At 43.0% G+C, this 15,157-nt stretch overlaps 1 protein-coding gene across 1 annotated transcript in view; it reads right to left on the bottom strand.

Moving 5' to 3' along the window:
• Positions 1 to 13,787, bottom strand: part of SYNPO2 (synaptopodin 2) — a 222,456-nt gene extending 208,669 nt beyond the window's left edge. The window contains exon 1 of the mRNA XM_074228316.1: positions 13,566 to 13,787. Within this exon, the coding sequence (XP_074084417.1) occupies positions 13,566 to 13,670 (105 nt within the window). The 5' untranslated portion in view covers positions 13,671 to 13,787. The remainder of the gene's footprint in view (positions 1 to 13,565) is intronic.
• Between the last annotated feature and the right edge of the window lie 1,370 nt (positions 13,788 to 15,157).

Genomic DNA, 15,157 nt, shown 5'->3' with positions numbered 1-15,157 from the left:
TCTGCCAATGAAATCACCTATCCAGTTCAAAAAATAAGCAACTTCCTATAATGCATTTTCCTTAAAGTTTCCTTAGAATGCATTTTTATCATTTTTATTATATGGAGTGCTAATTGTATTTCTAAGCTGACTAGGAATTAGCATGAAAAATATTCTGTATTTACTTATATATAAAAGAGGCAAATATTATTGCATGGCCAGATTCCAGTCCCCAGTATGGCACATACTGGCCGTGTGACCCTGTGTAAGTCACTTACCCTATTAGTGCTCTAGGAAACTTTCTAAGGCTGTGACAGGTAAATAAAATTTTCTTACCAGAAAATTGCTCCCCCAATAAAATTCCAATCCAGTAGTGTATATATATTGGGGCACCTTCCCCGTTTCCTGCTCTCTACCTAGTTGGCACACAGTAGGCCTTTTATAAGTGCTTAAAGAATGTCAATTAACTATAATTCAGTGCATTAAGGCACATATGATGTTTTCTTCACAGAAGCCCTATGGGATAGCTGTAACACATGTATTTTTTTTTTTATTTTTGCAAGGCAATGGGGTTAAATGGCTTGCCCAAGGCCACACAGCTAGGTAATGATTAAGTGTCTGAGACCGGATTTGAACCCAGGTACTCCTGACTCCAGGGCCGGTGCTCTCGCCACTGTGCCACCTAGCTGTCCCTAACACATGTATTTTTAATCCTCTTTTTACAGATGAGGAAAATGTGGCTAAAGTTAATTAAGAGGCCCATTTGTGGTCACATAACTAATGTAAGGGTTAGAACCAGGATGCTGAAGCAAAGATCCTGACAGCTAGACAATCATACAGTCATTGTTCAAGAACTAAAAACCACTTTAGAGATCACTGAGGCCTACTTTCTGATTTCTCAGACAGAGAAACTGAGACATTCAAGAGATCAAGAGGTCCTGGGTCACAAGGTCAACATCAACAGTGAGACTTGAACTCAGGCAGCTGGGGACAACCATAATACACAGAACACTGGACCTGGAATCAGGAAGACCTGAGTTCAAATTCAACCTCAGACACTCTGTGACCCCAGGCAAATCACAACCCTACATGCCTCAGTTCCCTTATCTGTAAAATGAGGAAAATAATAGCATCCACTTTTCAGGTTATTGTCAGAACTAAATATGAGCAATTGGCTTTCTATAAAGGCAAGATAATATAATTTAAGCATTTTGCAAATTTTGAAGTGCTATATGCATTCAGTCTCTTGCTGCTGTTGTCATCATTATCACGATTCCTGACTACAAGTCCAGTAGCCTATTCACTGTAATTCCATAGCACATAGCAGATTTTCTCATCGATTAGCCCTAAAATTCAATGATTTTGTGCATGCTCATTTCTGTGAGTTAATGGGGTGTGAAGAAAATGAATGATAACTCAAACTCTGAAAGCTCTAAGGTTTCTAGATATTTACCCTCACACAATGACCCAGCATCATGGGAAGTGATTTGTCCAGGTCCCACAGTCACCAGGTGGGATAGATTTAGGATTCCACCTCCACTCTCCTGATGGAGAGAGAGCCTTCAGGTCCAGGAAGATTCCCTAATCAGTTCTTGACCCAATGTAGAAAAGAATCATGAGAAGCTGAGGAGGAGAGCCACTAGTAAAGCCCCAAGGAAGAATGCAAGGCTTTGTTACATAGGCTAGATACAGTATCTCTCTTGGAAAATCCTTCAGGGAGTAATTCTTTCTGTCCTCCCTCCATCACTTGGCTTTGAGGAGGCCCCTGTGAAATAACATCTGATTTCCATCTCAGCAGAGCAGGCCAGGGTCCAACCCAAAAGGACCCTGAGCAGGCCAAAGGGTCCTATCTCTCTCCCAATCTGACAACTCCTGATCCATGTCAGAAGTGGTTGAAAGCCAGCTTCCTCGGCTGTGGCTTTGGCCAGATCTGCATTTTCATGAGAAGAAAAGAATGGGAGATAAGGCAGACCAAAAAAATGCCAAAGGTAACAAAGGAACCTAATATTCTGGAAAATGTTTCCACTAGGAGGGAGCCTGTAATTGAAATATATACAAAAGAGAGGGTGTCCTTTACTTTCTCTGAGGAGTTTTTCATTTCAGCAGTCACTCACAATCCTCTCTTTTTTTTAATCTTTTTTAAAAAATTTTTATTTATTTAAAACAATGGAGTTAAGTGACTTTCCCAAGGTCACACATCATTATTAAGTGTCTACCACCTAGTTGGCCCTCACAATCCTTTGTTATGCTGTTTATTAGCAGCTGACAATATTTCTTCTTTTTAAAAACCCTTTCATTTGATGTTTGAAGGATAAGGAATAGCACAGGCAAAAAGCAGAGAGCTATGATTTCATTGGTCTAGGGAACAGTCCAAAAGAGTGAACTTCCCCCTGTTCTGATCACCATCTTCTCTACAATTTTGTATGTCCTAGAATGCTGAGAGTATTCTATATGCAGTTTTTTCCAGGGTCACAGAGGCAAGATTTAAGCCCCGGACTTCTGTACCATCCAAGGTCTCCATGCCCAGATCACAGCCCCTTTCACATTTTGATGCTGTTTTCAGGTCTGTCTGATTCTCTGCCACCCCAGAAGTTTTCTTGGCAGAGATTCTGGAGTACTTTGCCATTTCTTTCTCTAGTTCATTTTACAGATGAGGACACTGAGGCAAAGATATTGAAGTAACTTGCCCAAGATCATATAGTTTATAAGTAGCTGAGGCTAGATTTGAACTTAAGACTTCCTGGCTCCAGGTGGAGGGCCCCAGCTACCATACTTTCATACTTTAGCAATGATTTAAGTGGTAGTGGCTGAGGCTGAAGCTATAACTTCTCCAGTTATGGCTCCTTGGACATCCAGCAAACCGGAGCCTGGCCTTTATTCCTAGGTCCAGATTTTAAACCCTCCTGTTTCATTAGGCCCAGACAGAACATCTGTCCAACTAGCATAACTTCTGAGGGTATGCCCAAGGACTCTCACAGTGGATAGAATTTTTGTGGAGGATGTATCAGAATAAGATGCCAAAATGAATTTGAGGCCCAAGTATCCAAGCTAGTGAAGGGGAGTGAGGAAATGGAAACTCCAAAGAAAAGATCATGTTCTTATAACCAGATTTTTCTTCCTTAATCAGAGCTTGCTCGGTTTTCCCATCTGTAAAGTAGAAATATGAGACTTCCTTGACCTTGTTTCCCAGTGTTCTGATAAAACTGCAGTGGGATAATGAATGAGAAAGGATTTACAACATTTAAAGAGTTAGTTCAATTCTAGAATTGTAAAACTGGAAGAAAAACATGAAGATCATTTGAGTTAAAGCCTGATTGGCCAATCAGAAACATTTTAAAGATAGAACATATCATAGCACATGATAGCAAGAGGAAAAGAGACACTTGAAATCATCCTTTCTTTAGGACTTCGGAAGGCACTGAAGATATCATCTAATTTGACCCCTCACCTTACAGATGAAGGTTGAGAACTTTCCCAAAACATATAGCTAGTCAAGCCTGGCCAAAGACAGTGTTCTCCCCTTTGTCTCAGGCTGCTTCTCAGTGATCTAGGTCAATCTTCCTAGGTACTAATCAAATCTCATCTTTTCAAGAGGGCCTTTCCTGACCAGTCTCTCCATACCCATTTCCCTTGCCCCATCGCCCAGAAACTACCTTCTGAGATTACCTTCTTTTTTTTGCAAGGCAAAGAAGTTAAGTGGCTTTCCCTAGGGCTACACAGCTAGGTAATTAAGTGTCTGAGGCTGGATTTGAACCCAGGTACTCCTGACTCCAGGGCCGGTGCTCTATCCACTGTGCCACCTAGCTGCCCCCTGAGATTGCCTTCTACTTCCACTGTCTACACCGTACATGTATCTACTTATTTACAAGTTGTCTTCCCCATTAGAATGGGCTCCTTAAGGAGAGAGATTATTAATAGTCGAAGTTTTTATCATCATCATCATCATCAGCCTTTCTTTGTAAACTCAAGACTAAGTTAGTTAGTGATTAAGGGGAAACATTGATCTTTTAGAATCATATCCCATTACTGGGATATCCCATATCCCATATCCCATATTGCACTTGGGTGATATGGTAGTGTCGGGCCACAAACTTTCCACAGCAGGAGTAATATTAATCCTCTCAATAGTAGTGCAATAATATTATAGCAACAAACTCAACAGTGCAGTAGAGCTAACCCATCTCTTGGTGGTCTAATTTTGGGCTTAACACAGTGCCTGAACAGAACACCTAATAAAATGCTGTTGGATGGAACAGGATTCACCTATTCCCTGTTGATATATGTGGTCTCATGTGATCCTGGCCACAATATGTGAGGTGGGTTGTACTGGCATTGTTGCCCCCATTCTATGGATAAAGAAAATGAAGCTCAGTGAGAAGAAAGTACTTACCCAAAATCAACCAACTGGGAAGCATCCAAACTATGGTTTGAATCAAGATCCCTGGGGATTCTAAGACCCTCATGAAGTTTATGTTCTACTTGGGGGGGCAACAGAAGAATAAAAGGGAGGGAGGGCTGTTGGGGAGTTGCAATGCAGAGGGCTCTAGTAATGTTTAAAAGGTTGAGAATATTTTCATTTAGGGAGGGGTGAGAAGGAAGGAAAAATCATATGAAGCTACATGGGGATTTGATGTTTGTCTATCATTCTCGAAGAAGACCATGACATGATGACATGACAAAAACATGAACTGGATTTGAATGGACTACTGTGCTAGTCACCAATCTCACTTTCTCCTCCAGAGGCATCTGGGTTAAGTGGTCAGATGTGAATCAGGATGACTGGAGATAGCCCTGGGTATGAGGTGAGCAAGATTAAGTGACTTGCCCAAGGTCATATAGCTACTAAGTGGAAGTTTCTGAAGCTAGATCAGAACTTCCATCCCCTGACTCCAAGATCTCTATCCTCTGTGCCACCTAGCTGTTCTCTCTCTCTCTCTCTCTCTCTCTCTCTCTCTCTCTCTCTCTCAGAGTTGCTTTCTAAGCCAGGTCTTAAAGGAAGAAAAGCATTACATGTGAGACAAGGCAGCTTCTTCCCAGGTCTTGCCGTTCCCCCTATGGCCATGGTCTCTTAGGCATCTGGTCATGGGCAATTGGGAAATCCCTCCATGATGAAGCCCTAGCTAGCCAGTTGGTGGGGGAAAGGAGATGAGAAGGAAGGGAAAGGGGATAGAAGGGAAGAGAAGAGGGGAGTATGCTCCTGGAGCTCATAACTATTGGCCCAATGAAGAGGGTGCCAAGCTCCAAGGACATTCATTCACAATGAGCCTTATAAAGCAGGCATGCCATTGTAATATTGTTGTTCCAAAAACTTGTTGAAAGGAGTAGGTGGAACCCCTGCCTGGAGCTTGGAAACATTCTGGTTACAGAATTTTCCCTTGATGATCTTCAACCAAGGGGGTCTATCACCAACAATCCCCACTTGTCAGTGTTGCCAGAAGCCAGCCTTAGACACTGAGGGAAACAAACCTTCATGGGCCTAACAAAAACTTGTTAAAGGCCACATCATGTTGGGCAATGAGGCTTAGAACAGCTAAAAGAGTGAATACCCCTGCTTTGAAGAATGTTCACATGGCATCAACTTGGGGCCCTGGTTGCTTTCCTCTTGATGTATTCCAGTTATCAATGGCCATCCTGGAAGGATAGGCTTGACCAAGCATGACCTTTCACAAAAGATGCCCAGCATAGGCTGTTGGGAAATTATGGCTCCTGGAGCAGTTCTAAGACCATTGGTTCTAAGAAGGCAGGACCCAAAACATTTTTTTTAAAAAAGGAGGAAAAGAGAGGAAAGTGACCATACAGCAATTGAAGCTGGTGTTGGAGGGCAGAGCTCTGCCTCCCCAAGATCTGGCCCTTCCCTAAAATGGAAGAAAAGAGAAGAAGAGGCAATGAACCTCTGGGGTCCTAGCACTGGGTCCTTGAACAGCAAAAAGGATTTTTCTGCTTTGCTGCTATTCTTAAGGACCTTGCAGTTTTCCATCTGATTTTTTTTTTTTTTTTGGTAATCTGATTTATTTATTTTTCCTTCTTCGGTTAATTTTATTTTTTTTAACATTCATCCATATGAATATGTATATTTTTAAGTTACAAAACTTCCTTCCCACCCCTCTCCCCCTCAACTTTAATCAGTCAGTTTGACATTGTATATACATTTTTTTGATAAACATGTTTACATATTAGTCATTTTCTGTAGGAGGAATTAGGATTAAGGAAAAGAGTTACAAAAGAGATAATTTTCATAAAGTATTCATCCAATTCTGAAGGGTTGTTTTGTTTGTTTTTGTTTTGTTTTTCCTCTGGATGGAGATAACATTGTCCCTGGTTGGTCTAATACAATTGGCCTAGCTCTCTGTTTCCATCTGATTTAGAGTTGAAGCCTTCTCTAGAGTCTGAGGAGCTCCCTGAGGTCTGTACAGCCTTGATTTTCTATTTGTGGCTCTTGTGCTTACCTCAGTGATTGAGATCTAGCAAGCATTTAGTAAATAAATGTGCTCTCCCCCTCCCCTTCCCTCCCCCTTTCCCTCTCCCTCCTGCTCCCCCCCTCCTCTCCTCCTTCTCCCACTCTCCTTCTTTCTTCCTCCCTCCCACTTTCTCTTTCCCTCTCCCTTTCCCTCCTTTCTCTCTGTATCTATATATATCTAAATCGATCTTTCTTGAATAAATCCCAGAATATGGATTGATGGAGCATGATCCTTTCTTGAGAAATGATAAATAGGAAGAATTCAAAGAAATAGGGGAAATAGAGTGAAGGATGTTGAAGCAGGTAAACACAATACAACAATGTGAATGGAAATAACATTTAAAAGAACCCAAGTCAGATTAATCATAATCCCCCAGAAGGGAGAATAAAACACAATTTTCTCTTTTGTAAAGATATGTGGGGAGGCTCAAGCAGCAGATCGTAGGATCTGCTTCTGGGATCATTCCTTTGATCAGTTTTGATGAACTATATCTATTAGAAGGAAAGGCTAATTGTGATCATAGGTCAGAAGCTAAATATTATGTAAAAGAAAAAAGACATCCCCAAATCCCCAATGGTGGAGGGTTTGGGTTATAGGATCTCCAGCCAGAAAGAACCTCAAAGATCAGCTGATCCAAGTCCCTTTTATTTTAGAGATGAAAAAACTGAGACTTCAGGACAGAGTGTCAGAGGCAAGACTTGAACCCAGATGCCCTAGAACTAATTTTTTTTCTCCACTGTGTCACACTTGCAAACTCATATTTACATGCATACCTACATACATGCATCTGCCATGAGTTATGTTTTAAAATAGAAACCTGTTTTCAGAAAGTCCTTAAAAAGCTCACATGAAGTCCACGAAACAAGAATTAGGTTTCTCTTCCCCAAAAGTGTGTCTACCTTGATGTTTATGCCATCCTTGGGATGGTAGGAAAAGTGACTCATTCCTTAAAAATACTCCCCACTGTATTGACTGGCCTGCCTTTTTCTTTCCTCTTAGGAATAGTTGCACCCCTGATCTGGCTCTGTTTGAAACCCTTAGGATGCTGGCACGTGATATTTAGTCTTCAGTCTACTCATTAAAATCCTCTGGACAGATAACTTGGGGGAAGTTAGATATTTGTTCAAAATGTTAAAGACAGATTCCCATGGTAGACTCATTGGAAGCTCCTTGAAAAGAATGGTTGTGATTAATCTCCACTCTGCTGCTCTCAAAGATAGCTCAGGTGTCACCTCCTACAACAAGCTTTGTCTGATCCCCCCCCCCCCCAGTTATTATTATTAGCACCAACTCCCTCTTGAGGTTCCCTTGTATATACACTTGTGTATGATCATGTTAAATCTGTCCAAACTCAGGAGAAGGGAAGTCCCTGGAGGTGAGGGTCTCAAGATCAGCCTGAAATTGATTTTCATTTGGAAGGGTCCTTAGAGGCAATTGATCCTGCCCTGTGCTCTCATTTGATAGATATGAGAAGTTTTTCATTGGTGAGTTTACACATAGTGTGTTTCACATAATAAAAGGTAAAAGTGAATTTGTTTTCATGGAATTTTCAATGTATCAACAAATACGTATTGAAAATATTTTTCAATAAAATTTCAATGAATCAGAAATGCTGCTAAACAGGAAAATTCCTTTGATTGGTTTTGATGGTGTTTGTGTTGACGGTCGCTTTAATTGTGGTGACAAGAGATGAATTTCATGTGAACAAAGACATTCCCAAATCTCCTTCTGAAGATGGAGGGGATGTATTATAGGACCAGAGCTGTGGAGCTGCCAGACCTCAGAATTCATCTGGCCAGCCATTTTTTGTGTTTAAGAATAAATACTTGGGGCCAGCTAGGTGGCACAGTGGATAGAGTACTGGCCTTGGAGTCAGGAGTAGCTGAGTTCAAATTCAGCCTCAGACACTTAATAATTACCAAGCTATGTGGCCTTGGGCAAGCCACTTAACCCCATTGCCTTGCAAAAAAAAAACAACTAAAAAAAAAAAAAAGAATAAATACTTGGAGAATTTGGAGGATTGATCGGGGGAAGGAAACTGGCTGATTTATATTCACTGTATTTAAAGATGCAAGGAGAAAAGTAGTTGCAGATTTTCCATATGTTGTTGGGAGAGGGAAAAAAAATAACATTTTCAGGTTGCTGAGATGCCTTCACAAATACAACCTATAGCTACCACTAACCCCCAAGTCCTTCAGAGTCAGAATGTTCCAAGGAAGTTGCTATAAGACTAAGGTCAAGATTCTGTTCAGAGAAAGACCTTCTATTAAAGTAGATGTCCTTCAAAATTGCTACCCAGGGACAGCTAGGTGGCACAATGGATAGAGTACCAACCCTGGAGTCAGGAGGACCTTAGTTCAAATCCAGTCTCAGACTCTTAATAATTACCTAGTTGGGTGACTTTGGGCAAGTCACTTAACCCCATTGCCTTAAGTAAAATTTTTGTAAAAGTACTACCCAACCTTGGCAAGGCTATCTATGTCCACAGGATGAAGTCTTGTATCTGTGAAATGTACCTAATGATTGAAAGCAAACTCCAAACTTGAAGAGTCTCTTACTCAACAAACTCTTAGGGTCTGAGCTGTTATGTCCTGTCACCAGGCTACTCACCAGCTTCCAGGGTCCCATCCAGCTCAAAATCTGTGAATCCTATTATCTAGGGCCCTGCAGACCTTACAACCTTGTAATGTGATGACCTTTTGTCTTATATTCCACTAGATCAACTGCCAGGAAAGACCCTTAAAGGCACCAGAGCTCATATAAGCCTCAGAGAGCCTGCTGGGTGGGGGGACTGGGCCTCTTTCCATTTACTCTTGAAAACAAAACCAAAGGGTTTCATAAACAGACCTTGAACTCCCTGGCTGACAAAAAGTTCTGAGGATATTAATATCAGGGACGAGTGATCCTCAAAAGAGCAGATTTGGCAGCGGCTCCTTGAGGCCACCAGATGAGTGGGATGTTTGCCTAAGCACATCTCCACAGCATGAGGCTCCAAGATGTCACCAGGAGAGAATTCATGCTGAAGTTTCAGGGTCTCATAGGTGGAACCCAGACTAAGGATCTTTCTCAACTAGCTCACTTTTTATAGATCATCATTCTTCCCAGAAATTCAAAGTGAGAATCCTATAATTGGTTGTCTCTGACCCCCATACATGGTTTTGATGCTTCCAATGAGAATTTGGTCAAATGTCTTCCATTTTACAGCCTCTTTCCAGATCTGCTGGGACCCCAGAGCAGAAGCAGAAGGAGGGATTTGTCCCCTGATACTCTCTATCATTGACTGAACCATTCATCAGAAACTACTGGCTTCTGTAATTCCTGGAGGCTGGCACTTTTGGCAAAGTACATCCTGCCCCTAATTCAGAAGCCCCTAGCCCAAACACACACACACATACACACGTACACACACACACACACACACACACACACACACACACACACACACACCATATCTGTACAGGTAAAATTATCATTAGAGTCCAAGTTCCTTTTGAGGAAGGACTATTTCATTCACTGACTTTGTACCCACAATGCCTAGTTCAGGGCCTGTCACTTAGCAGGTAATTATAGATTTACTGAATGCTGTATGTAACACATGCTCTTTCCTCTCTTTGGGTAGAGTCCAGACTGGTTGGAACTTAGTTCTAATAAGTTACTTGTGAGTCCTTCCAGGGTTCTTAATCTGGGGTCCATTAGCTTTTCTTTAAAAATAGTTTTATAACTGTATTTCAATGTAATTGGCTTCCTTTTCAGTCCTCTGTGTTTTATTTAAATGAATCTGAGAAGGGCTGCATAGGTTTCAGCAGATGGCCAAAGTCATCTAGTACAAAGAACAGGTGGGACCCTTAGACAACATGGAAAGAAAAATTGGAGTCTGGGCAAAAAGTGGCTTCCTGATATTTTTATTCTCCATCCTGCTAAGGAGGACATAGTTAAAATCAGAGGATCATAGCTTAGGAGCTGTGGTTGAGGCCATAGAGTGGTAGTGAAGAAGGAAGACAAGAAAAAGAAGAAAGAGGAGGGAGGAGGAGAAGGAAAGGGAAGAAGAAAAAGGAGGAGGGGAGGAGAGAGGAGAAAAAAGGAAGGCCATTGAAACATTTTAAAAAATACATAGAGAACACATGACAGTTCAGGAAAAAGCATAAATAAGTAGGGCAGTCTTGAAAGTAACATTCTGAATTTATTATATCCTCTTTTAGAATTAAAAAGCAAACAATATATAAGAAAGATTCATGGTTTCATTCTATTTTTTGACTTTCACTTTGGATAAAGAAATGCTTAAAAAAGACTTAAGAAAACTTGGAAAAACAATAAATTTAATGCTTGAGTTTAAGAAGTTTTGAATGGAATGCTAAATTAGAAATATAAAAATGGATAGTAAGTAGAGGTGTATATTGGTCTTCAACAATTTTATTATCTGAGTTTTCTTAGTTTCTTAGTTCTCTATCCACTGATTAAGAATAGGCTATATTGATAACCACAGGGTAACTGCAGCTGGGCAGCTAGCATCAGTTTTGGATGTTTGTGGCCAAGGGAGTGTTTTCTTTCTTGTATTATGTGAGTAATTCTCCAGTGTTCATTTCTCTCTGAGAACCCCACTCTTATTTGCACACAACCTCTCCCCAGGATCCCCTTCCCCTATCTCTGTTCCTTTTACCCAGCATGCCTGAGGTCATGATTGGACTGGCTCTGTCCCAACCAATCACTGGATATTGGCAGCTGAGGATCACCAGTGATCCTACCTTGCAGAGAAAGCTACCCTGAGCGATACACCCACCCTTGATTTTACTCTGTGCCCTGAAAGAACAAATTTGTGTTAGCAACCTCTGGTCACCAACGTTTACAGTGTATCTTTTATCACTGTATATCATTATTCACTAGAAAAGGAAAATAAATGGCAATAATGTGATCTATCTAGGTAGTGAAACATTGAGTTTGAATCCTATGTAGCTAGCACCCTGGGTAACCTAAGCTAATTCCTTTTATTTCTTTGGCTCCTGTTTCCTCTTCTATACATTTGAACATTTGGACTCACCAGCTTTAGATCTCATGGTCCAGTCAATGGTCTACAAAGTGGGGCCCTCTATCTGTGCATGTGCGACATAACCTAATGGGAAACATTTCAACCCTGCCACAAGAGTTTTAGGGAAAGGAACTCATCTCTAAGACAACCTCACTATCCTATCCTCACCTTCCCTAACTCCAGCCTCACTTTCCCTAACAATGATACTCCCTCCAGCAAGTCTCCTCAGACTGGTTATAACTTATGCCCAACTACCCAGTTTCAATAGAACTAGGTGATATAAGGACATGCCTAAACAGCTGAACAACAACAACAAAAAATCATACCAGCAACTGAGCAGCTAAAATCCCTGTCCCATTACACATACCTTACCTTCCCAGATCACCTCAGGGATCTGGCAGGAGCTTCCTCGCAGTGCCCAGAGATAAAGACCATCCCCCTCTCCAAAGCTTTCATTTTTCATGGGACAGAGTGAGTCACACAGGATAATCATGCATCACAGATCTCATTACATTATCTTCCCCCTAAGCCTACGCCTCTCCCAAAGTTTTTCTATTCAAGGGCATGACCATCCTTATCACTGGGATTGGCAAACTTGAACACCTTCCTGCCCCATAATCCAATCTCTTGCTGAGTTTTGCCATTCTCTATCCTCAAGATTTCTTACATCGCTTCCCTTCTCCCTACTCACACAGCTACCACCATAATATAGGGCTATATTGCCTCTCTCCTGAACAACATAGAACTGTCTCCTCATGACTCAGCCATCTCCTTCCTCTCTAGAATCCACATTCCACAAGCTGTAAAGTGATATTCTTTGAGTGCACATCTCAGGAAGTCACTCCCCAACTCAGTAAACTCTCCATTGGCTCAATCAATGACTTCAAGATCAACCATTATGTCATCTTTATCTTATCCTTCTAAAATGTCTGTTTTGTATAACATATAAAACAGATATAATGATATAATGTACACCTTTACATAATGAACATAATGATTAGTGCAGCCTAGTTTATAAATAAGCAAGTAAATAGGCACATTTTGAAGGAAACAGGCACATTCTGATAAGGGCATTGGAGCAAAACGTTGATCATTTTCCTGGAAATCTTGGACGCTATGTATGAGTTTAAAATTTCCACTAGGTGGCAGAATTTCACCATTATGTCTTAAGAGATCTCCCTGCTATTGCAAGTTCACCAAAGTCGTACTTTTTTCTTGCTGCTAGTTTCTACAAGGTAAAGTGAGGGAAGAGGTGATTCCCAAGCATAGAATGGGAAAGCTAAAAAAAAAAAGAAATTAAATGACAAAAAAAGCAAATGAAGGCTGAAATGACTCCCTAAAGTTTAAACCTTTTAAAGGCTTGTAAACCAAAGTGCTGGCCTCATTGTCCCAGTATAGCTGAAGCTTGATCCTCCAGGTCCATCCATATTAGCTTGGATATGAATAACTCTCCGAGGCTATTTTCCCATCTAGAGAGGGAACAATGCAATTTTAAAAGCCAAAGATGAAAGTCTAAACCAGTGGCAGATCAACCTGGGCTTCCTGAAGATAGCTTTCAAATACTAATTTGACCTCCTCTACATATAAGGTGTCCCATAGGTCTTGGTGCAATTCTACCCTGGTTAAGAGAAGAAACTGACTTTAAAAGGCCACCCTGTGACATGCCTTTCCATATCTTGCCCTCAGTGTCCCCAACCCAGACCGGCTTGTGGCTGAAGCATGGGTGCCAGGACAGGCATCTCCCCAGAGATCCTGGGCCAGTGACTTCTGTCCACCAGCAACGCCTTTTCTCCTTCCAGGACCCTGATGGTCCTGAGTTTCTGAACCCCTGAGTGCCCACACCCTCCCAGGGTGCTCCATGGGAGATGACCCCAAGTTTCCTTTGCCCAACTCAGTGTGATTTCCAGCGAGGCTTGTCACCCCACCGTTCCCCCGTGCAGAGGCGCATCCGGACGCCGGATCTCTGTCTCCTGTCCTGCCTCGGCTCACGCCATCCCAGGCATGGGGGTCCCAGGCCCCACCAGCCCGAAATCTCCCCCTGGGTCCGTGGGGCCGGCCGGGCAGCCTGCCTCCCCGCTGCTTGCCCCGGCCGGGGCGCAGCCTACCTTGGCCACTTGGAGAGCCTGGTTCTGCTCCTTGCCACCCTGCAGGCGGAAGCCCCAGGGCGCCCCTCCGCTCATGGAGATGCAGAGAAAGTCCCCCGTGCCCATGGCGCTCCAGTCCGGGGACCCAGAGGCGGCGGGAGCGGGCGGCGGGAGGCCCCGGGCCGGGACAGCGGCGGGAGCGGGGCGGCCGGAGCTGAGCGCTGTCCTCCCCGATCAGCTGCGACCGAAGGAGGGCGGCCAAGCGGGCAGGAGCCGGGGCCGGCAGGCAGGCACCCACAGCGCCCTCCCTCTCCCGAGCCGGCCCCTCCGCACTGCCACCGCCCTCTCCCTCCCAACTCATGAATATGGTGATGAGAGAGACCCAGAGACCCAGAGAGCCAGAGAGACAAAGAGAAGAAGGGAGAGAAAAGCAAAGAGAGAAAGAGGAAAGACAGACAGACAGACTGAGAGAGACACACAGACAGATAGACAGACAGAGGGAGAGACAGACAGAGACAGAAAGACTGAGATAGAGACAGACACAGAGACAGAGAGACTGAGACAGAGACAGAGAGACAGAGAGAGAGACAGAGAGACTGAGACAGAGACAGAGAGAGAAAGAGAGAAACAGAGACAGAGACAGAAAGAGGCATAAAGAGAGAGAACAGAGTTGAGGAAGGAAGGAAGGATGAGGGAGGGTGAGAGGGAGAAAAGAAGAGCTAGACAGAGAAATAAGGAGACAACTAGACAGAGAGGGAAAGTGAGTCAGAGACATAAAGGGGGGGCTGAGTTAGGAGAGACAGAAAATGGGGGTGGGGAGCAGAAGCAGGTCCCAAGGCAGTGGATCTGATGGAAAGGGGGAAGCCTCTGTAGTCCTGAAACAAATAGAGTCCATCTAAAGCCAGAATCTCTGGGCTTCCTGGTCTCTGCAGGCACAGAAAGGACTTCCCATTTTGTATTCACTTAAAACATGTTCAGCACAAGCTAAGCAAAGAGTCTTGCGCTTGTCCCTCAGCCACGGTGTTAAGAATTGGGAGGAGGAGGCACCATGGAACCACGGAAAGAACACTGACTTTGGTTTCACAAGACCTGGATTCAAATCTCCCCTGGAATGCTTCATACTAAAGGAGCATGTTCCCTGAGCTTCCCTAGGCCTCATTTTCCCTATTTGTAGAATGACGGAATTGGACAATGGTCTGTGAAGTCACTTCCAGCATTAGATGGAGGGTCCTAAAGGAAGATCCAGTAGTCCTAGGAACAGCTTGTGTCTCTAGAAGCATTAGGATTCTCAAAGCCCCATCCTCACCGATGTGCAGGTGTAGAGCAAAAGGAATTCGGTTGGGAGACAGGAGGTCTGGATTCAAATTTTGGGTCTATCACTCACCATGTGACCTTGAGCAAGTCTCTCCCTGCCCCTTTCCTGTACTGTCTCTGTACAAGGAAGATGATTGGGAGAACATAAAGTGCTGCTTAAGTGTGTTCTATGTCTGGGGCACCAGGTTATAAAAGTTCAAGCAAAAAGTTCAAGAGTCCCTGCTCTTGAAGAGATCCCATTCCAAGGAAGGGAGACATCACATAAGGAAGGTTCCTGGGGCTAGTCAGATAAAGAAGTC

The sequence above is a fragment of the Macrotis lagotis genome, chromosome 3, assembly GCF_037893015.1.
Source record: "Macrotis lagotis isolate mMagLag1 chromosome 3, bilby.v1.9.chrom.fasta, whole genome shotgun sequence".
In the NCBI taxonomy this organism is placed as follows: Eukaryota; Metazoa; Chordata; class Mammalia; order Peramelemorphia; family Peramelidae; genus Macrotis; species Macrotis lagotis.
The sequence above is the reverse complement of the archived record's forward strand: the minus strand, read 5'-3'. Positions and strand labels throughout refer to the sequence as shown.